A 22689-nucleotide genomic window follows, 5' to 3' on the forward strand; every position below is an offset into this window, starting at 1 on the left:
TACATTTTCTCCACCAAAGAGAGGCTGTTACTGCAGGCAAGCAGAACTCAGAAATGCTCCAACCTGACATAGTCTTGTTCCAAGGATATCACTGAAACCTCGCTGGAAGAGGTGCAGCAACACCTTGCTGCATACCAATCCCTCTTGGTGTACAGGGGAAGTTCAATGCAGGGTGCAAGGTTAATCATCATCTATTAACCAGTATTAATCTATGGCTAGGATCGAGTTCCCCCTCCTCCCCACTAGCAGCAGCCACTGGCAAGCAAAACCTTTGCCCCTTTCCTCTTCTATGTCCTGCCAGGCCAGGCTGTGTACACTTAGCTAAGCCAATGCTAGTGCCAGATGTGCTCTGCTGCTGGGGAGAGGGAAGCTTGGATAACATTTCCACCCTCACTGCATGCCACTGAGGACCAGCAGCACTTCCAGCAGGGAGCTGACACTGCTGCTGGGGCACGGTACAGAGCAGGGTTTGCCTGCTTGGCACCAGGGACACCAGCTGAGATGCTCTGCTTGGGCTGTCAGCCTGGGGCCCTGTTCCTAAGCATGGCTGAGCCCTCTGGTCTGCTCCCTCTGCACCTCGCCAGCAGTGCTGCTCATTAGCCAGCCCCAGCCTCCCAACAGAGCCTGTGCAGAGTTTTCTGTTTTGATACAAACAACTGCATCCCACTGTTTGGACTCCCTGGGGGTTTGTTTGCATGCACTCGCCCGCATCACCCCGCTCCTGAGCTGCTGTGTGCCAGGCTGCCCAGCCAAGCCACGGAGCCAGGAATGGCAAACACCTTTGCTTTACTGAGCCAAACACAGCTCAGATAAATTACAGACAGCAAACTGCCTCTGGCTATGGGGCAGGACTCTGCACACCTACCCAAAAAGAGAGGTGGCTGCAGCGCGTGCAGGGCAGGGCAGTGCCTGGGTACAGCCACCCACGCTAGTGCTGCCAGCTGTGCCCATCCCTTGCCCAGCTCCCCCAGGAGCCCCAGAGCTGGCAGCAATCAGCAGTGGGTGAGATCCACCTCCCCACTATGGCAGCTGGGGTGATGGGGCTGCAGAACCACAGCCCCAAGCACCAGAACAGCAACAGCACTGCCCTTGTTTATTCCTCCACTGGAAAACATCAGGAGGGTGACTAAGTGAGGAAAGTGTGGTTATTGCTGTTGATCTCCAGCACTGGCACAAGTCAGGGAACTGCTGGAGAAAGCTGGGGAAAACAAACTGGCTTTGCCTCTTGCTCTGGGTGTGACATTGCTAACAGCGAGGCCAGGATCAGCTCCAGGGCCGGCGGATGGGGAGGGCAGCCAGCAGCATCCCTCACAGACAGTATGTCCAGGCAGGAGAGCTGGGCTCCATGGCTCAAGGATCCCAGGCCTTTAGTCATGCTGATCTACCCCAAGAGCAAGGAGTGCTCAGATGTAAGAAGATCAGCATTAACTTTTTTCATTTGTCATTGCTGGCACAGTGGGCACCAGCCCCGGGAGGCAGCAGTGCAGCAGCTGGCACCACCAGGCTGCCAGGCACCGTGGGGTTGGAGATCAGGTGCACTATGAGAGAGGAAAAGCCTTTGATAAGGAGGTGGTTACAATGGAGATGGTTTTTCAAAGCACTTTCCCTTTCCATTAGCACTGCTGCTCTTTTACAGCCTCACCCCAGATTGCCAGTGGGGTTTGGTGGTGTCTCCATGTACCTTGCTGAAGAAATCTTGATGTCTGAGGTAGATAAGGTGGAAGGGAGAGCACCTTTTGTCCCTGGTGTCACAGGGTAAATCAGGTGAACCTCTTCTGGCTCAGGAATATAAGAAACAGAATGGGCTGCTCTGCATTTCAGCATACTCAAAGTAGCCCCTCCAGGACCACTGAGGGGGGCCTGCCACAGTTCTGGGAACATCAACCATCTGCTAGAGCTCACCACTAGGTTTTGGCACATAGAGGCAAGATTAGTTTGCCCCAGTTTCTTCCCCTGCTCACACTGCCCTGCACATGAAGAGCAGAATCCCTGTGTTCTGAGGCATTTCCTGAGGAGCAGGGCCAGGGAAGCAGCTCAGTAACGTCCCTGTGTCCCAGCCTCAGGAATGCTGGAGGGATCCCACTGCAGCCAGAGATCTCAGCCTCCTGCAGTCTCACTCATTCAGCTGGCAGGACCATGACATGCAATGGGGAGCCTGCTACAGACTGGTAACCTCCATGCCCAGAACCAAGGAGCACCTTCAGTGGAACATGCACAGCACCAGAGGGTTTTCTTTTACAGCTCCTGCTAATACCATCTGGAAAGGTCTGGGAAGTTCTCCCATATCACAGCTCTGAATGCATCACACAGGAGCAACCTGACAGCCAGGGAAAAGCCCTTTAGTATTCTCCATCTCTCTTTTGCTATTTTACTATCAATTTGCTCGTGAAACACAATGCTGGTGAGGAAGGATCTCTTCAGCTCCTTTCAGTCCAGTTTCCCCCATCTCATTTTCACATCATGAAGTGGCACACTTCTGATTCTCCTGAGAAATTTACCCTTTTAACTGATTCATGAGGTTACTGGATGAGGCTAATATTTGTTTAGAGAAGACTTCTGCAGATCTAGTGGACACAGCCCTGGAAGGAGAGCAAAAGCCCTGCAGGGAGAGTAGGAAGAGCACAAGACCCTGAAGCTCTGAGCAGCAGCAACCCTTCCCATGTGGGGAATGACATGCATGGTGAGACAGTAGAGTGTTATCAGATCCCAAAGAGCAACTTTCTACAGACTTTGTCAGCCCCTAGTTACCTCTTCCATCAACCAGCCACCCAAAGGAGACAAACCTGAGGCTGCTGCAGCCTGCTTTAAGGTGCCTGTGAAGATGCTCCCAAAAGGAACTGTCTGATGGTGGGACCCAGGCTACAGACCTCCCCCTTTGAACCCGCCCCAGGCGATGGAAGCAGAGGGGCTTCAGGAACATGCCAGGGAAGGGATCTGTTTGCTTTCCTCCTTACCTGGCAAAGCCTTTGCCCATTTGACCACGTAGACCAGCTGCCTCTCGCCCAGCTCGTTCAGGCTGGTCAGCAGATTGGAGAAGGAGTCTGGCTGGCTGTTGTCATGGCCGGCACACACCACGCCAGGCTCGATGGCCTCCAGGACGTTGAGGAAGATGGGCTGGCACTCGTACCCATCGATGCGTGTCATCACCAGCTTGGGGGCTTGCTCCTCGGTGGGGCTGGACGAGCTGGCTGCCTCCACATCCTCCTGTGTCTTTAGGTTACCCAGCTTCTTCAGCTTGCGGGCTGTGGGGAGGACATGGTTTAGTGTGACTCACTCTTGAGGTTTCCTGGCCTCCAGCTCCATCAGGTTTATAAGGGAAAAGGAAACTGATGACCAGCAGCAGCTGCTGCTTCAGTGCACATCACTCAGGAAGTGCCCTGGCATTGCAGACCTCAGGTGAGGGCAAAAGGGAGCACAGAGTGCACAGGTCAATCCGTTTGCTCATTCATCTTACAGGGAAAGAACAGCATCATGTACATCTCCAGCTGTACCTGCTCCCAGATCAACCCCCCCCCCACACACTTAGAAACACAGAGGAAGGACCAAGGAAAAGAGAGAGAGAATTACAAACTGCTTTAGGTTGGAAGACACCTTTAAAGACATCTAGTTCAGTCTCCCTGCAGGGACATCTTCAACTAGAGCCATTTGCTCAGAGCTCCAACCAGCTTGACCTAGAATGTTTCCAGGGATGGAGCATCTACCACTTCTCTGGGCAATCAGGGCCAGTGCCTCAACACCCTCAGCTTAGAAGAATTATTCCTTATACCTAGTCAAAGTCTCCCTCTTTTAGTTTAAAATCATTGTGTCCATCAGGCCATGCTATAAAGTCTGTCCCCAGCTTTCTTACAGGCCTCCTTTAATACAGCAAGGCCACAAAAGAAGGTCTTCCTGAAGCCTTCTCTTCTCTGGGCTGAACAACCACAACTCTCTCAGCCTGTCCTCACAGCTTCACAGCCTGTCCTCTAGCCCTGGGATTATTTCTGAGCCCTCCTCTGGATCTGCTCAAACAGGTCCATATCTCTCCCTTGCTGAAGACTCCACAGCCAGAGGTGACTCAATTCAAACAAGCACTCACATGAAGTTAAAAAGGGAAGCAACACAAGCAAAGAAGCTCAGTAGATGGTCATGTTCCAGGGAAATAAAAGCCACTGCACTCAGAAGCTCAAGTGCAAGGGTTCCATCCCAGGCTGGAGTGGGAGCAGGCTGTAACCAAGAGCTGCCTTCTCCCTGCTGGGGCTCCTGTGTGCTGCTGCCCCCTAAGCAAGCTCTCCCAGCAGGGTCACTACTAACAAAATACACCATGGAAAACACATTCTAAAGCTAATCCATGGTTCCATGGCTGTTCCCCTGGAGTCTCCTCAGCTAACCCACTGGTGAGGGTAAGACTTGAGCAGGGGTTCCCCTTGTTCTGCTGGCCAGCTTCAAGTGCAACATCCACAGAGTGGGTTTGTGGGGCTGGGATTTCAGGCAGCCCACGACTGTGCCCATGTCACCACGATGAAGTGACTCTCCTGTGCATCCAGCTCTTCATTACAGAGGCTTCAAGATGCACCAGGAGCTTCAGCTACATGGCTCCAGAGTTCTTGAAGAGCCAGTGTGCACCTCATCTGCCACCTGCCTGATGGTGTTCAGCACAACACAGGCTGCAGCCTTCACCCATTATCAACTCCAAAACCCTAATTAATTGGAGAAGAAAAAAACCCAACCCCCTACTGTCTAATTCAATCAGAGAATGTAACATCAAACCCATTGTCCTTGGGGGTTTGGCTCCTTCATTACATGATACTTATCTGGAATTTCCTCTCAGCTGTAATTAGAAAAACAAGCAGCAAAACCATAAAAATGTCAAGTTAAAGCACAGCTTTGTAAATCAACCCAAAGCGTTGATCTTTAAGTAATGTACTTTGGATGATCTACTTTAGGAGCAATTAAACCAGGTTGCTCTGCAAAAACAGAGGAGGAAAGGGTAATAAAAATAGAAGAGAGCAACAAGAAAACTGGGCTGCAGTGCAGGGTGATACCCTTCAACCAGTGCTGGCTCCAGGGCCTCTGCAAGCCAAACCCACACTCTCTAACACACATATGGTTTGCTTTAAATGTTCTTTTTTCCCCTTAGTACTGAAAGATCACAGAATTACAGAATGGTTTGGGTTGGAAAGTTCATCTCTTTCCAACCCCTGCCACGGGTGGGGACAACCTTCCACCAGACATGGCTTTGAACACTTCCACAGTTGGAGCCTCTCTCTGGGCAACTTGTTCCAGTGCCTCATCACCCTCATGGCGGAAAATTGCTTCCTAATGTCTAATCTAAATCCAGCTTCTTCCAGTTTGAAGCCATTATCTCTGGTCCTGTCATTACATGACTGTAAAAAGTCCCTCTCAAGCTGTCCTGTAGTCTCCATTCAATTACTGAAAGGCTGCTATAAGGACTCCCCAGAGCCTTCTCTTCTCCAGGCTCAACAATCCCAACTCTCTCAGCCTGTCCTCATAGCAGAGGTGCTCCAGTCTTCTGATCACCTTTGGGGACTCCTCTGAGTGAAGTAAAAAGAGTGAACATTGAGTGAAGTAAGAAAGGAGGCAAGCAACCAGCCACACTGGCTCTGAGACTGCAGCTGCAAACCAAACCCACCCAAGCTGGAGGGCAGTGAAGCAGATGAGAGCTGCCCTTCTCAGGGGAGCCCCATGTCCATGTTGTTCCACTGATGTTACCAGATGGAGAAAAGCCCTGAGGAGAGAGTCACTCACTCCTGTGCACACTGACTACAGCTGCAGGCAAAATGACAGAGCAGATGAAACCAGGCTTGACCTCTGTCCTCTTCTTCATATTTTTTACTAACTCCAACACATGGCTTGTCAAAAGCAGCCCCTGCCACATCTCCAATCTCTTCTGGCCCAACAGATTTAAGTTGGGAACTGTAACAGTATATCTTGAAGATCTCTGAGTCAGTCTGGCCCACATGAATTAAAACTCAAATGATATAAAATCAGATGGTACTGCTGAATGGTTCTCAATCACCCAGGTAATGCAGCTCAGAGTAATTACAGATGTTGGAACAACATCAGACAGGTCTGCTCCTGAGCTGTTCACAGCCCTCCACTAGTCAATGCCCACATTCATTCCAAAAAAAGAATTAACCAGTTCTACCAGGAAAATCTGTGCAAAGATGGGAAGCCTGTAATGAGCACAAGGACTGACACTGAAGAGACTGATCAAGGTCTGCTGAGTGCTCTGCAGAGTATACATCCCTCTAAGGAGACAGACCACACACCTCACGTGAGCACTGCCCAGTGAGCTCCATCCTTGGCTGCCTGAACTCACACCAAAGGCTGGCAGACAGACACAGGGACCTGGGCTGATGGGATGGTTCAGTGGACACAGGGCAAACAGGATACCAGGCCACAGGAAGGAGGGAAGTACTGGCCTGGAAGCACTGATGCTGCTGATGCTGTGGTTAGACATTCATGGAATCACAGAATGGTTTGAGTTGGAAGGAACCTTAAAGACCATCTAATTCCAACCCCCTGCCATGTGCAGGGACACCTCCTACTAGATGAAGTTCCTCAAGGTCCCATCCAATGTGGCTTTAAACACCTCCAGGTTCAGAGCCTCCACAACTTCTCTGGGCAATCTCTTCCAGGACCTCACAGTGAAGAGTTTCCTCCTAATGTCTAATCTAACTCCAGCTTTGTCCAGTTTGAAGCCATTACCCCTCATCCAGTCACTACATGATCACCATACAAGGGAGGGGATGGCAAACTGTAGAAGCCACACCACCAGTAAAAGACCTGACACACTGGGAGCAGGGAAGCAAGGAATTTTTGCAGGAGACTGAAGGGTTATTAAGCCACAGCCAACAAATATCCATGGCAGAGACAGAAAATCAATAACAGCAGTTTTTTTCAATCTAGCAAGGAAAGCTGTAATGAAGATACAACTGCTGGAAATCAAGGACAGACAGGATGAAAAGTAAGGCACAACCCTGAGTGTAAATAACTGCTGCAACTGAATGGTAAAAACGTGGTTGACTCTCCACTGCTGGCAATGCTACATCAACATCAACATCAGATGCTTCTGTAGGACATGAGCTCTGCTCAACCACAGCAACTGGACCAGGCACAGCTGTGGGCTATCAGCAGTTACTGCAGTAGGTCTCCAGTCCTGCCATCAATGAAACAAACTGAACTTCACATGTCAAGGAGGTTTTGACCCCAGAGAGAATCCATACAGAGCACAGGCTGAGGTGCTTGCTGCTCACAGTGGGAACAGCCCATGGGACCTCCTATGCCATGGCTAAACTCCACTGCCCTTAAATCCAGAGCAGAGTGACAGAAATGCACTGGCTGAGGGGTGTGCAGGGGCTGGGCTGGAGCAGGACAGAGGAGTCTGGCTGCTCATGGCTCTAGCAGGATGGAGGGCTCTGGTTGCACATGGCTGGAGGAGGATGGAGGGCTCTGCTTGCCCATAGCTGGAGGAGGATGGAGGGGCATGGTTGCCCATGGTTGCCCCTGTGTGCAGGGGCCTGGCAGGATCCATGCAGCCATGTGTGCAGGGACATGCTCCCCATGCACAGGGCTGGCACAGCCACCTGTGCTCACAGTAGGAGCTGGTGTGGTGGGAGAGGCACCAGCAGAACTGAGCACACAAAGCCAGCATTATCACTTCTTCTTTTTATATATTTTTACTTTTTTTTTTTAATCTTTTCCTTCTCTGGGCCTTTTCAGTGTTGATCAGGAGAGAAGATTCTGTTTAATGGATTTCAGTTTGCAGGTCAGAGTGATCTCAATCAATAATGAAGTGCTTCGACATCTTGCCATCCTGTGCCAAAGCAGAGAGTCCTAAATAAGGTATTCAGGGTGTCACCTCCTCCTCCCACCCAGCACTGAAAGCTGCAGGTTTGCTGATCACAGGCAGCTCTATTAAACCCTCCAAGGGACTGGTAATTAACAGGCAGTTAAAAAACAACTGTTTGGAGCTCGGGAGCCTTTTCACATGCTCTGCCCCTCTACTGTGGTAGAAATAACTGTGGACAAACTCATAGCATGCATGTTTTTAACAATTGCCTTTAAACCCACATTCAAAACAAATGTAAAACAGACCAGGCAGAACAGGTCAGGGTGACCTAAAGAGCTGAAGAGAAAAAAAAAGGGGGAGGGTTGGGGGATGGGGGCTATCAGTATTAGCATTCATTTTGTCAGAGTGTGCTGCAGAAGGTTATATTGATGTATGTCTTCTCTCACTTAAGGAAGATTCATCAGGAGAAGAGAAAAAAAAGAAAGAAAAAGGCACTGCAAAACAAGAGCATGCTTGTTTTGGATGGCATTACCAAACCCTTCTGCTGGCTGCAGACCAGGAAGCTGGGTTTGGCTTCTCATCCCTGTCCTCCAGCTCTGGAGCCCAGCAATCCCATGGGCAGGGCAGTGGCAGCGTCCCAGTCCCAACCCTGCCAGGCAGACCAGGGAAGGGTCCCTGAGGAGTCTCCCTGCTTCCTCAGGAAGCCATGGCTACAAACAGCTACCAACAGCTGTCACAGGAGCTCCTGCAAGACAGCGTGTGGATGGGCACAGCACCAGGACAAGCTGCTCTGCCCTTGCTCCCTCCTGGCTGGCCTGGATGACCAGGGCTGAGGGCAGAAGTGGTGCAAGAGATACTGGGAAGCTGTAACTGAGAGACCACCTGGAAACCTCAGCAAGCAAACTGCCTGCTTGGTGGCATAGGTGGGTTGGGCACCTCTCTGGTGCTCCCAAACTGTGGTGTGCCTGCAGGTGTGCCACGCACATCGCTCCCCAAGCGCTGCAGTGCAGTCAGCTAACAACTCACCTGTGATGCACACAGGAGCATGAGGGAAGAGCCACCACAGCCTGCCCACGAGGCTGACCTCACCAGGTTTTAGGACTGCAATACCTTCAGAAACATTTGTTTTTCCTTCTTGCTACCAGGAGGAAGGGAGCACACTGAACATCTCTGTAGCCCCCCCAAGAATTATAACCCCACCACTCAAACTGACTGCCTGCTGCTGCAGAAGGGCAGAGGCTGCCTCCTGCCCTGCTCACTGGACATGGTTGCTAGTACCTAAGCTCTAAGGACTGTTCTGGGTAGAAAAATAAACCACTGCTCCTTGATGAGCAATAAACCAGAACCAGCTTGGTAGGAAGTTCTTCAAGACAACATTCCAGCAACCCAGCAGCTCCAGGAGGCACCCAGGCCCATCCCAGCAGTTGTGGAAGTTTATAAACTAAACTGTTGGCACACCAAACCATCCAGAGCTGCCCACTTCCCTCTGTGCTGTGCCTGACCATGCCTGGGGCTCTTTTCTCTGTAACCCACTGACTCCCCTCCACTCCACTGCCAGAGGCCTTTTCATTGAGGGTCAGGTTCACCAGCCCCATTTTTCAGAGGATTTTCTTTCTCCCTCTCACATGAAATGCACTCAGAAGTTGAGCCACTCGATGACCTACATTGTAGGTTCTAGATTTTGAGCAGAAAAGCTCAGATTTTGGATAGGAACAGATTTTGACAGAGCTACAGGTTTTGGAACTGAGACAAACTGTAACAAGGACCTTTACCAGGAGCAACTTCCAGTCAGTGAAGAATGATACTGGGGCTGTGACTTTCTAAAGAAAGATGTCCCTTCCTGCCTGGAAAAAAACATCTTGAAATAGGAGTGCTCTGCTCAGAGAAGCTTTGGTGTGAATGAGAAGCCAGCTGATCTGATTTCCTCAAATGAACAAGGTGTTCAATTAAAAACCAAAATGGTTTCCCAAAACTCAAACAAAGGTTTAATGAAATTCATGGTTTTTGGGATTAGAAACCTGCAAATGTCTCCTGAAGCTCATCATGCTCCATCAGCCTCATTTTTTCAGCCATTTACCGACTACTAATAGGCCAAGGACATCATTTATCTGCAGGATTAGCCCAGCTGCCCCAGCCCATTGCACAGACTCAGGAGACATCATCCAGACTGGAGGGACCTTAGAGCTGCCTTCCAATACAGAAAGGCTGCAGAGGGACTCTCCATAAGGGTATCTAGCAATAGGACAAAGAGGAATGATTTGAGGCTAAGGGAGAGTAGGTTTAGACTGGATCTTAGGAAGAAGTTCTTCAGTATAAGGGTGGTGAGGCTCTGGAATAGGCTGCCCAGGGTGGTTGTGGCTGCCTCCTCCCTGGGGGTGTTCAAGGCCAGGTTGGATGAGGCCTTGAGCAGCAAAGTCTAGCTGAGAGGTGTCCCTGCCCACAGAGGGGAGGTTGGAGTAGATGCTCTCTGAGGTCCCTTCCAACCTAAGGCATTTTTGATTCTCTATGAGACTGTACCTCCCAGAGTCATGCCAGCCTCGTAGCACTTCCTCAGGCGGCAGGAGGGGCAGTTTTTCCTCCGGAACTTGTCGATGGTGCAGTCGTTCCGGCTGGCACAGAGGTATTTCTGTTTACCTGCAAAAAGATCAGAGGAAATGGCAGATGGATGGTGGGAACCCATCAGTGAAGGTTTAGTTTCCCAGTTCACCGCCCCCCCAGCAGAAGGTTTGTGCTGGAAGCTGCCATCTCTTGGGAGAACAGCACAGGGAAGGACAAGACCACACCAGTGCTGATTTCCCAGTTCAACCCCCCAGCAGAAGACTTAAGCTGGAAGTTGGTGTCTTTTGGGGAACAAAGCACAGTTTTTCCTCTGCTACTCCAGGAGTGGCTCATCTCCAGACACCCACATTCTGTAGGGCAGCTGGCTGCCCCAAATGCAACCCTGGTCACTGCTGTCTCACCACACCCCAGCACCTTCCTCTACCTGCCCATCTGCGGCTTGGGCAGCAGAGCTCCTCTTCACCCACACATGGCTGAGACTTGTAGGCCAAGATCTTCAAGCACAAACCCACTCTGCACTGTGCAGCACAGCAGGGTTAGTCAATAAACAGCAAGTACAAAAAGCAATGAAATTTGGACTGGTTGGTTCTCTCTTTTGAAGGTCACACATCTGTCGCTGCCTTTTGGCTGTGATGAGCCTTCCTCTTCCCGAACATCTCCAAAACACCTCCTGCCATGGCATTTACCTACAGCTCACTGAAAGTGGTTCCCAGACAGTGACCCTCCTTCCACAACCACAACTCTTTACAGGGCTTCCTGGGGCTGAATTAGTTTTTGTACCACTCACCAATACCAATTTGTTGCCTGCGGGTTAGAGACACAGAGGCTGGGGGACTGTTTGCACGGGGAGCTGCTGCCTCACCAGCTCAGCTGGCACTGCTCACCCTGATCCTGGGCTGCACACAGGGACAGCCAGGAGGGAACTGGGACCAGCACCTCCCAGTATGGGAGACCCTTTGCTACAGCCAGTTTGGGGGGGCTTGCAGAAAAACCAGAGGTTACTGCTTAGCAGAATCACTGGTATCTCAAACTCACCTTCCCACTTGTTCAGAGAGCAGCCCTCAGAGCTCCACGTGTCTGCTCTTTTTTTCCCCCTGCCTCATTTGCCAGACATGCCAAGAATGAACTTTCCTTCCTGACTCACCAATTGTTTTCTTGTCGAGTCTAAACACATTTACTGCATCAGGATTTATTTGATGTTCTTCACAGCATTCCAAACTAAACCAGTCTCAGTCAATTCTAGAGCTGTGCACCTCACAGACTCTGCACCAGCAGCCTGGATGAGAATCAGTTTATATCCAGCTTAGCCTTTATTTATCATCCTGCAAGTGTTTGCTCTCTATATTCTTACAGGAATAGCCCTTTGGAATTACCAGAGCTCATTAAAAGGAAGGGGTTGACTGTAACTGCTTAATGTGCCAGTTTGGGGTAGCTGGAAGAGATGCATGAATGTTTGTACAGTGATTTAGTAGTTCTCCACCTCCCATATTCACATCTACAAATTCTGAAGATACCAGAATCAGAAAGAAAGGCAAACTTTTAGCAACCCAGTGTCACAGACCTCACTGGCACTGGCTGTGGCTTCCCCATTGCCCTCCCAGCCCCAGAGAGCACATCCTCCCCACACCCTGGGGAGGATGGATTCCACCTAAGGTCCCACCACTCCTTCCTGGCTCTGCGAGCAGTGCCCAGATGGGGCTTCATTGGCACTACCAGTGCCAGCTGCAAACTCCACCACAGCATCTCCTCACAGGGCTGCAGGAAAGGCTTGGCATATAACCAGCTCCTCGGTGTGCAGGCACCAGGCAACACCTGGGAGCTGCAAAAATACCACATGCCTGAACTTCTTGGAATCTTCCCCATTAAAAGCTGATCATTACACCACCTTCAGCTATAGCTGTCACTGCTGGAGACTTAATGGGGCAGGAGAACAGCACAGGATACCTTACTAAACCCTTTTAACACCGTTCTCTTCAGCACCTCTTCTCACCCCACCCCTCCCCTTGCTCATTACCACCATGAAGGACACTTAGACAAGCCTCAGAAGCAGCTATTACACCAAATCCCAGAGAGCACAAGCACCATCCTCTTTCAACAGTTCATTGAGAAGGATGAGTAATAAACAACTTCAGCTGAAACTGGGTTACTTGGAGTTATTTTTTGTGCTATGGGAAATGAATGTGCCCAGGCCATACTCTCTTCACTTGACCTCGTTACGTGCACACATCAAACCCGAGTGGACGCCCTACTTTCTCAGGCATGGGCACAGGGAGCTGTGAGGTGGTTGTGCTCTCTTTCCTCTCCAGCTGCACCACAGCAGACACTGGGATGCTCCAGAGCTCAGTATAAAGTGGCTGGGTTGAGACCACCAGGACCATGGGGCCAGCTCTGTCTCTGTCCGAGGCTGTTGGGCTGCTGTGAGCAGAGACACCACTGCCCTCTCCCCTTGGCTCCTGCTCCTTCCCTATCTCCCCTCCCTAGTCTAAACTATGGCATTTTTGCAAGAATAATAGCTCAAAATCTTTAAAAAGGTCAAGTGTCTCCAGTGACTGGCTTCAGTCAGGGAAGGCAGCACAGTCACTGCCCCAGCCCCACAAGGACACTCCATGGTCAGGCACAGCTTTATCTCAGTTCCTCTGCCAAGAGGAAGGACATCCACCAGCCCCAGCCTCCTTTTCTGCCCTGAGCTCCAGGCAGTGTCTCCAAATATGGGCTAATGCCCCACCCCACTCTGTCCCCACCAGGCACCCATGGAAGGAGAGCAAGGGGACTGAGTCCAAGCCTGGCTCAATGAGGCAGCCATGCCACTTCTCATCAGTTCTTCAGCTGCATCCACCACCTCTGGCACTGGTGGGGAGGAACAGAGGGAGAGGAAGATCCCAGGCTGGGTGCACCACCAGGCACACACTGGGCACATTAGGGAAGACTCTGAAAAAACATCACCTCCCTGCCGAGGGGCTGGGATTTGCACAAGGCTTTAAACCACAGTCCCCAACTGACCCCCCAGTGATTCTGCTGAAACATCACAGACCTGCTTCCTGGTTCACAAAATAACTCTCTGGGGCAGGGATGGAGTTTCTATTAACTCTACATGCACAGCCTGGCACTGTTTATTCTGAGCTGTCAGCCACTAAAGCAAAGGGAAACCAATGGCCATGCAATGGTTCTGCTCAGCACGAGCACAAGTCACTTGCTCATCTCGTCCTAAACCCTAGGGACATTGAGATTCCCCTGGAGAAACCTGGCACCCTCATCATTGCCAGCCCCAGCTGGAGCCATGGTTTGTGAAACAAACCCATCACCTGGGAGAAGGACCTCACTGTGTCACTGCCCCACAGAAGCCAAACCATCCTGAACCACCTGTGCTCAGCATGTCAGACATCTAGAGCCCCAATGGCCAGGAGGCTTGTCACCTCCAGCAGCAACTGACACACTGCCAGACCAGCTGGCTCTGGTGGGTGCTGCAGCAAGAGCAGCTCCTCTGCTCCAGCCACACTGGTGTAGGCTCCCTTCCCTCCAAGCTAGGAGCATGCACTGTCTAACACAGAGAATGTCTGTGCCACCTCAGGGCAGACACACAAATGTCTGTGCCACCTGAGCACAGGGACATGAACAGTTCTGCCATCTGAGCATATGGACACGAACAGCTGTGCCATCTGAGCATAGGGACACTAACAGCTGTGCCATCTGAGCATAGGGACACGAACAGTTCTGCCATCTGAGCATAGGGACATGAACAGCTGTGCCATCTGAGCATAGGGACACGAACAGCTGTGCCATCTGAGCATAGGGACATGAACAGTTCTGCCATCTGAGCATAGGGATACTAACAGCTGTGCCATCTGAGCATAGGGACACAAACAGTTCTGCCATCTGAGCATAGGGACATGAACAGCTGTGCCATCTGAGCATAGGGACACGAACAGCTGTGCCATCTGAGCATAGGGACATGAACAGTTCTGCCATCTGAGCATAGGGACATGAACAGCTGTGCCATCTGAGCATATGGACACGAACAGCTGTGCCATCTGAGCATAGGGACATGAACAGTTCTGCCATCTGAGCATAGGGACACGAACAGTTCTGCCATCTGAGCATATGGACACGAACAGCTGTGCCATCTGAGCATAGGGACATGAACAGTTCTGCCATCTGAGCACAGGGACATGAACAGTTCTGCCATCTGAGCATAGGGACATGAACAGCTGTGCCATCTGAGCATAGGGACATGAACAGCTGTGCCATCTGAGCATAGGGACACTAACAGCTGTGCCATCTGAGCATAGGGACATGAACAGTTCTGCCATCTGAGCATAGGGACAAGAACAGCTGTGCCATCTGAGCATAGGGACACGAACAGTTCTGCCATCTGAGCATAGGGACATGAACAGCTGTGCCATCTGAGCATAGGGACACTAACAGCTGTGCCATCTGAGCATAGGGACATGAACAGTTCTGCCATCTGAGCATAGGGACATGAACAGCTGTGCCATCTGAGCATAGGGACACGAACAGTTCTGCCATCTGAGCATAGGGACATGAACAGCTGTGCCATCTGAGCATAGGGACACGAACAGCTGTGCCATCTGAGCACAGGGACATGAACAGCTGTGCCATCTGAGCATAGGGACACTAACAGCTGTGCCATCTGAGCATAGGGACATGAACAGTTCTGCCATCTGAGCATAGGGACATGAACAGCTGTGCCATCTGAGCATAGGGACACGAACAGTTCTGCCATCTGAGCATAGGGACATGAACAGCTGTGCCATCTGAGCATAGGGACACTAACAGCTGTGCCATCTGAGCATAGGGACATGAACAGCTGTGCCATCTGAGCATATGGACACAAACAGCTGTGCCATCTGAGCACAGGGACATGAACAGTTCTGCCATCTGAGCATAGGGACATGAACAGTTCTGCCACCTGAGCATATGGACACGAACAGCTGTGCCATCTGAGCATAGGGACATGAACAGCTGTGCCATCTGAGCATAGGGACACTAACAGCTGTGCCATCTGAGCATAGGGACATGAACAGTTCTGCCATCTGAGCATAGGGACATGAACAGCTGTGCCATCTGAGCACAGGGACACGAACAGCTGTGCCATCTGAGCACAGGGACATGAACAGTTCTGCCATCTGAGCATAGGGACACAAACAGCTGTGCCATCTGAGCATAGGGACATGAACAGTTCTGCCATCTGAGCATAGGGACACGAACAGCTGTGCCACCTGAGCATAGGGACATGAGAAGCTGTGCCATCTGAGCATAGGGACATGAACAGCTGTGCCATCTGAGCACAGGGACATGAACAGTTTTGCCATCTGAGCATAGGGACATGAACAGCTGTGCCATCTGAGCATAGGGACACGAACAGTTGTGCCACCTGGGCAGAGACTTACAGAGAAGAAGGGGCCACTGGAAGCAGAGAGCAAGGACGGATGGCTGGAATACAGCTGAGTTCCACTTGTCTTACCTCTCACATACAGAGATTTGATTTTAATTTCAGGATAATTTACTCTCTCCATCTCCATACAAGATGAGACATTAGCAGGGAGCTGCTCTTTATGCAGAGATAAATGAACTGAATTTGCTTTTCCTTTGGTTTAACAGTGGAATGATTTCTGCTCTCCTTTTCTATCCTGCAAACAACTGAGACCCTCCCTTGCGCTGCTCCACACCAGAGGCTCCTGCTTTGCAAACCTGTAGGCACAGGTTTCAGCTTTAGACTTCCTCTCCTGCTTTACCCAGTGGCCCTGCTCTCTGCAAAGCCAATCACCCAACTGCCCTTACAAGAGGGCTGTTGGCAGGGCAGCAGCCTCAGACCTAATTACCCACTTGGGTGTTGCGTGCCTAGAGCAGACACCCCTCCTCCACTGCTTGACATCTGTGTCTCTGAGAAGTGAAGTTAGAAGGTCCTCAGTACTCTTCTGCTATTTGCAACCAGACCAGGATCCCCAGATCAGCCCAGGCCTAGCAGGCTGCTGCAAGTCCCCACTCTGCTGCTGTGGCAGTGCCCTTCACTGCAACCCCTGGCTGCTGTAGATCTTTCCTGTGCCACCCGTGCCACCACCAAGTCCTCTTGCTCATCCCCTGGGACTGCAACAGGAGTCAGGAGCAGAGGGAAGAACACCTCTCCAGTCTCAACTGAGCAAAGATTTATGGAGAAAGCTCCACTGCTCAACACCAAGGAGTTACTTGACTAAAGGCCTGTTGGCACACGACTTGCTGTGCCCAGAGCAACTTTCTTATACAAAATGCAATCTATGCAAATGTCTGGAGGTAAGATTAAGCACTGTGAATGTGAAAATGCATTAAATGCCTTTTGAAAGAGAGACCCACCCTTGTACTTCAGGGCATAAAGCAAATTCTGACTGTTGGGGGCTAAGAGCAGGTTTTCTGAGAAGGTGAATCCCCAGGGTCTTGCATAAACAAAGGGGTTCCAGCGATCCTCTGCAAAAACTCTGGTCCCCATTCCTTCCACCAGCTGGGCTGTGGCAAGAGCTGAGCCTGTGGATTTGGTGCTGGGAACACTCCAAAGTTCCCACTCTTTGTCCCTGTTAGAAAAAAAAAAAAACTAAGAGGGCACAGCTACAAAGCTCAGGGGTGCCAACACTAAGCCTCTATTAATAAACTATCTCTGCAAAGTAGTTTCCTTAGTAGTCACCAGCATTTACCAGGAGACTAAAGAAAACAGAAGGAAAACAACCAGACCCAGAGACACAGTGCAGGATCCAGCACCAGCTTCCTCCTCATGGCAGGGACCTCAACAGCCCAAAGAGACCAGGAAGTCTGGGAAGGTGGCTAGCTCTGTGGGAAGGGCAGGGGAAAGCTCTCCAGAGAACCGGAAGCAAGAGAACATGAGACAGCCAGAGAAATGCAGGCTGCACAGGAACATATCCAGGCAGGTTTTGGATGTCTCCAGAGAGGGAAGCATTTCAAAACATGCTGATGGTCTTTAAAAGGGATCACTTAAACTTGTTGCCATCTTGAAAAGTGGCAAGAAACTGTTGAGTTGACCCAGAGACATTTCTCTGGTGCAAGGCTAAGCCACAGCAGGTGAGGATGTGGAGCGACGATCCACGTGGAGAGTGACTGAGAGGGAATGGGAACAGACTGCTGTGCAGCCTGCCTGCTAGCCCTCTGGGAAATTTGTCAAATGCTGTGGTGGTTTTCATGTAGCTCTCTGTTATTTAAAGGCAGCCCCATCAGGGAGGTAGCTGAAGGCATCCCAGTCCTGCGCTACCAGGAACACTGCACAGGGGCAGCTCTGAACTGACCAAGGTGGCCCTCAGATCTCATGCAGGCTTGGAGGGACAAGGAAGGCCTCCCATTTTTGATGGATGGATGCAGGGGACACAAAAATTGCTCCTTTCTTGGATGGGACAGGACTGCCAATTGATTTGGAAGCATGTGATGTTTGAAGCATTCTTCTGTTTCAGGGACAAGAGTAGGACCAGGAGAACCAAACCCTCATGTCTTTAACTCATCTGAACATCCTAACCGTGTGGAGTCATGCCCTGCTTACTTGTGTCAAGAAAAAAACAAAACTTCTGCTGAAGTGGATGCAATTCTTGCTTACCAAATCTTTGTTACTGTAGGAGAAAGAAGAATCAGGAGAAGGAGTCATAGGACCATAGAATTGTCAGGGCTGGAAGGGACCTCAAGGATCATCTAAGCTCCAACCCCTCTGCCACAGGCAGGGACACCTCACACTACCGCAGGTTGCTCAGAGCCACATCCAGCCTGGCTGCAAAAACCTCCAGGGATGAGGCTTCCATCACCTCCCTGGGCAACCTGTGCCAGTGTCTCACCATCCTCATGGGGAAGAATTTCTTCCTAACATCCAATCTGAATCTACCCACTTCTAGTTTTGCTCCATTCCCCCCAGTCCTATCACTAGGAGTCCTCCTGGCAAGCTGTGAATACGTCTGCAGCAGAGGAGCAGGACCAGCACTTCTGGCCATGGCAGCAAGCCCCAGCTGTTAGCACTTGACAGCAGAGAGGGGAGACAGAAAGGGAGAGCCAAATGCCAGGTTTGATGGCTGGCCATCTCTCAAGTGAGGAAATCCACATCAGAGCTGAATAATCTGCAGGGTGCATCTTAGAGCTGTCCTATATATAATCTGGACAACTTGGAAGAGTCTATAAATCACAGAGGCCACAGAAAGAGAGCAAGAAAATATTCATGCCTTTTCTGTTAACTCTTCCAACATCTTGCTGGAAGAACAGGTTGGATTTGAGCCTGGGAAAGGAAAAAAAAGAAAAGAACACTCAAATCTGTCAAACATTGAATCAGAGCAGGAGTTATCTGCTGGAAACCACACAAATCCCTCAGCATGCTTCCAAAGGGAAGAAGCAGCAATGGCTAACTTTATTTTCATGAGATCTTTTCCCCTTCTTAGCCTTTCCAAGTCAGGGGATGTCTTTAAAACCTTCTTAAATAGCCCTGAGTTACTGCCAAGTAAATTCAGTATTATATTAGGCAAAGAATAAGAGAAAAGTAAAAACTTTGTGTCTAGCTGTTCCCTCTGAGGTGATCTGTTTGTGCTGCTCCTCAGCTCCCTGTCCACTGCATCTCCTGCCCATCAGAGGCGCCTGGTTCACACCAGTCAAGGGAAGGTAACAAGAGCAGGAGAAAAGGTTTCTCTTCTCCTTGGGGAAGCTTTCTGATCTGCTGATGTGAAAAGCCTCCAAAGATGACCTAAGGTTTTGCAGAGAAGCACTTTATGGACTTTAAAGCATGAGAACACCCTGAAATATCAGCTTTCCCCATTGCTCCTCAACTTTAAGGAGGAAAGGTCTCACTGGAAAAATTACCAAGAGTCAGAGCAGTAATTGTCACCTAGCACTAGCCTGCATTCAGGATTTATAAAGGACTATGATATATTGCCTCTTCCCCAAAATAGCCTCTGTCCATGTACCTCGGGGTAACATAAGGTGAAACCTCACCACCAGGCAAGCCTGCCCCCCCGGCACTGCTCCTCACTCTGGGCACGTTTCACTCCACGCTCCTCCAAGAGAAAGGCAAAGGGCTGCTGCTGCCTGCGTCTAACACAACCAAACACATCCAACCCTCTGCCATACCTTGAGGCTTAAAAACTAAGAGGAGGCATAAATACCCTCTAAATTAACACAGTGAAGAGAGGGATCACCAGCGCCGCACACAAAGGGCAGCGCGAGCAGCCCAGGCTGCCTCGTCTCCCCAGCAGCCACCCACCCACCACCATGCAGGACAGAGCCCACCCCACTGGCATCACCTCAGGACCCACCACTAGATACAGGGAATTTAATCAGCAGTTTGTCTGACAGAGAGAGCCAAGATTCATTTACTATAAATCAACAGTGACTTGCTGACTTAAATAAGCATCTGTTATTTACTTTGGCTGCACGAGCCGATCCATCTGGCCTTACACAGCACTGGTGCACACCAGAGACAGATCTGTAAATTATTTACTTGGGAAAAATAAACCAAGCTCATTATCTATTAATACTACCTGACTGTCCTATCATGGCACCAGGATGCTGTGGTCCTGTGGTACAACATTAGTTCTTCCCTGAAACGTTGCTGCCAGCTTCACTTCTGGCATGCACGATGAGAGAGGGAAAAATCCAGCCTGAAAATGTGCAGGATGGTGTTGGAGTTAATCAAGAAGTGATAGAGTTCACCTAGGAAGTGCAGGGGTTAATCTAGAACGTGCCTGGGGTAATCTAGAGAGTGGCAGAATTGATCTAGAAAGTGCCAGGGTTAACCTAGAGTGTGTCAAAATTGACCTAGAAAGTGCCAGTGTTACTCTAGAGTACCAGATCTAGAATATGCCAGGGTTAATATAGAGAGTGGCAAAATTAATCTAGAAAATGCCAGGGTCAATCCAGAGAGCACCAGAATTAATCTAGACCATGCCAGGGTTAATCCAAAGAGCACCAGATTTAATCTAGAGGCAGTGCTCTGACACTGGCAGTCGAGTATCCATTGGTCTGGGACCTCTGATCAAGGCATGATAGGGGAAGGTCACAATGAGACAAGACAGAGCCAGAAGCCTTCTCTATCATCCCTTGTCACTGGCCACCACGAGGGACCAGGGTGTCTCCCTCTACAGGCAGGCCACAGCCTGTGACACCAATTGTCAATAGTGTGCCCTGAATAAATGATGTCACCAAGGAACAGTGGTGGTTTGCACTGGTTCATTGTTCCAGAAAAAACAGTCAGATGTGTGATTTCCAGACATGTTTCCTTACCAGACATTCAGGCTTCCTCAAGAGAGTCACCCTGCTGCCAAGGAACCACCACTCTTAACTGCAGTTAGAAACCAGACCTTGCTGACCCACAGCCCAGTCTGCTGGGCTATGTCCTGCCACATGCTAGTTCCCAAGATGGTGCACAGACCTTGCTGTTGACAGCTAACATCTGGGCTCAACATTCATCTCTGCAGAGCCTGGAACTACAGAGCTTTATATGAAAAAGTTGCTTTCTCAAGGGCTGGAGAGAAGGGTCATGGACACCAGGGTCAGAGCATGGCTCTCAATGGACAGCCAGTTCTGCTGGTTTGCAGGCATTGAGAGCAGTGATGCTCTGAATGGGATGCAAGAGAAGAAAAGCATCTCCTAAATGTGAAGTTGTGGGTCTGAGGTCACAGGAGGGCTGATGGCAACCAAGAGGATCAAGAGGAGAAGTAGGAACTGACCACTCCAAGGTCTCACTGGGTCACTAAGACAATCAGGCATTGAAAAGGACTGTGCTTTGGCAAACTGGTTTGGCTGTTTTTTTGAGGGCAATCTGTAATGTGGAATGACAAAGACAGGACAAAGAACTCAACCTATCCTTGAATTCTCTCATTAGAAACCCACCATGTTTTGTCCCCAGCACTTCTGCCTCAGCCCCCTTGGCTTGGCAGCTCCCTAAAGCAAGGCTGCTTAACCTCTTCCAACAGGAGCAAAGCATATCCTGATGTTGCAGATGCCTTCAGCGCTTAGATGTTAATGACTGGACTGCCAGAGAACCTGTCAGCAGTATTTGACTCTGGCTGCTTTGGTGGAAATAGTCAACACTTGGAGGTGGGAGTGGTTTTCCCTCCTCTCTCTGCATGGCATTACCTTCAGCTGCCCGTTTGAAGAAGACTTTGCAGCTACCACAAGTGAGGGCTCCATAGTGGCACCCAGATGCTTCATCTCCACAGATCAGGCAAGTCTTTTGAGGTGGAAAATAATAGTCAATGGGCAAGCCGTGCTCCCGGCCAGCCTCCAACCTGCAGCAGAAAACAGGAAGGGAAGAAGAGAAAAAGGGTCAGCAATGGGTGAGCACTTGGAGAACATTCATGGCACACCCCAGCATTTTGGTGATGGGACAAACCAAGCACTGGTTAGCAAACAATGACTGAGCCAAGCCTCACCCTGATCAGACAGAAGACCAAGCTGGGATAGCTCTCCTGACATTGCACCTAGACAGGAGGGGGGACAGCGTGTGACAGGCATGGTGACAGCACAGCCTAGAAGCAGAAGACAGCTCAGACTGGTTGTTGATCTAATTTTGTCTTCTAAATCAAAAATCAACTCTGCCTGCTCATTAAGCAACATGATCCCACTACACTGAGGCCATTGTCACTTCACTACAGATCAATTCACCTCTTTGATTCTTCATTTAAACAAATGAAGTTTTCCTAAACTATCAAAACTCCCTTAAGCTATTATTTCCTTCTTGCCTTTTTGTTTGTCTCACTTCTTTGCTACCTATTTCCCCTTCCAAGACCCAGCAACAGCTGGATGGAAGCTTCTTCTCAGATACTTTACTCAGCCACATGACCACTAAATCCAGCCAGAAGCCTCTGGGGAAAACATAAAGCATTTGCTGTGCATGTGTCCCAGCAATCCCATGACTAAAGGCACTGCCTTTGCTTCTCCCAATGACAGGGGGCACACTGGGACAGTGCCACCAAGGTCCCTGCCCTGGGCTGCTCCCATGGGTAGTGCATGGCCCTGCCAACCACAAAAGAGTGAAAACAAACCTCAGAGGTAAAAATAAAAGTTGCAGGGTCTGCCAGATAACGATGATTAAATGCTGGAAATGGGCCAGTGCAGATCATGGAGCTTTACCTTTTCCATTTGCCAAGCTCAGCACTCAGAAAAACTTGTTTTGGGGTTCACTCTGGGTAGCTGGAAGCAGGGATGTGGATGGAAACCATCTGAAAGCAGGGGCCGAGCATGAACTCCACAAAGGTCTGGGGCCACCTTTGCCTGTTGCTGCTTTCCCCAACCTCCAGTTTTGACACAACCTCTTCCAAGTTCTGCTGGGGACACAGGAGGAGCCTCCTGCAACCCTGGCATAACCCATGCAG

General features: G+C 50.2%; 1 protein-coding gene across 2 annotated transcripts in view; it reads right to left on the reverse strand.

Annotated features, from left to right (window-relative positions):
• The window catches only part of AR (androgen receptor), a 56703-nt gene that overhangs the window by 6951 nt on the left and 27063 nt on the right, over nt 1–22689 (reverse strand). For both annotated transcript variants that reach the window (XM_054388880.1, XM_054388879.1), the window contains 3 exons: nt 21452–21603; nt 10310–10426; nt 2955–3242 (listed from right to left, as the gene is read on the reverse strand). In XM_054388880.1, the coding sequence (XP_054244855.1) occupies nt 2955–3242; nt 10310–10426; nt 21452–21603 (557 nt within the window). The remainder of the gene's footprint in view (nt 1–2954; nt 3243–10309; nt 10427–21451; nt 21604–22689) is intronic.

This window comes from Indicator indicator, chromosome 17 (assembly GCF_027791375.1).
Source record: "Indicator indicator isolate 239-I01 chromosome 17, UM_Iind_1.1, whole genome shotgun sequence".
NCBI lineage: Eukaryota > Metazoa > Chordata > Aves > Piciformes > Indicatoridae > Indicator > Indicator indicator.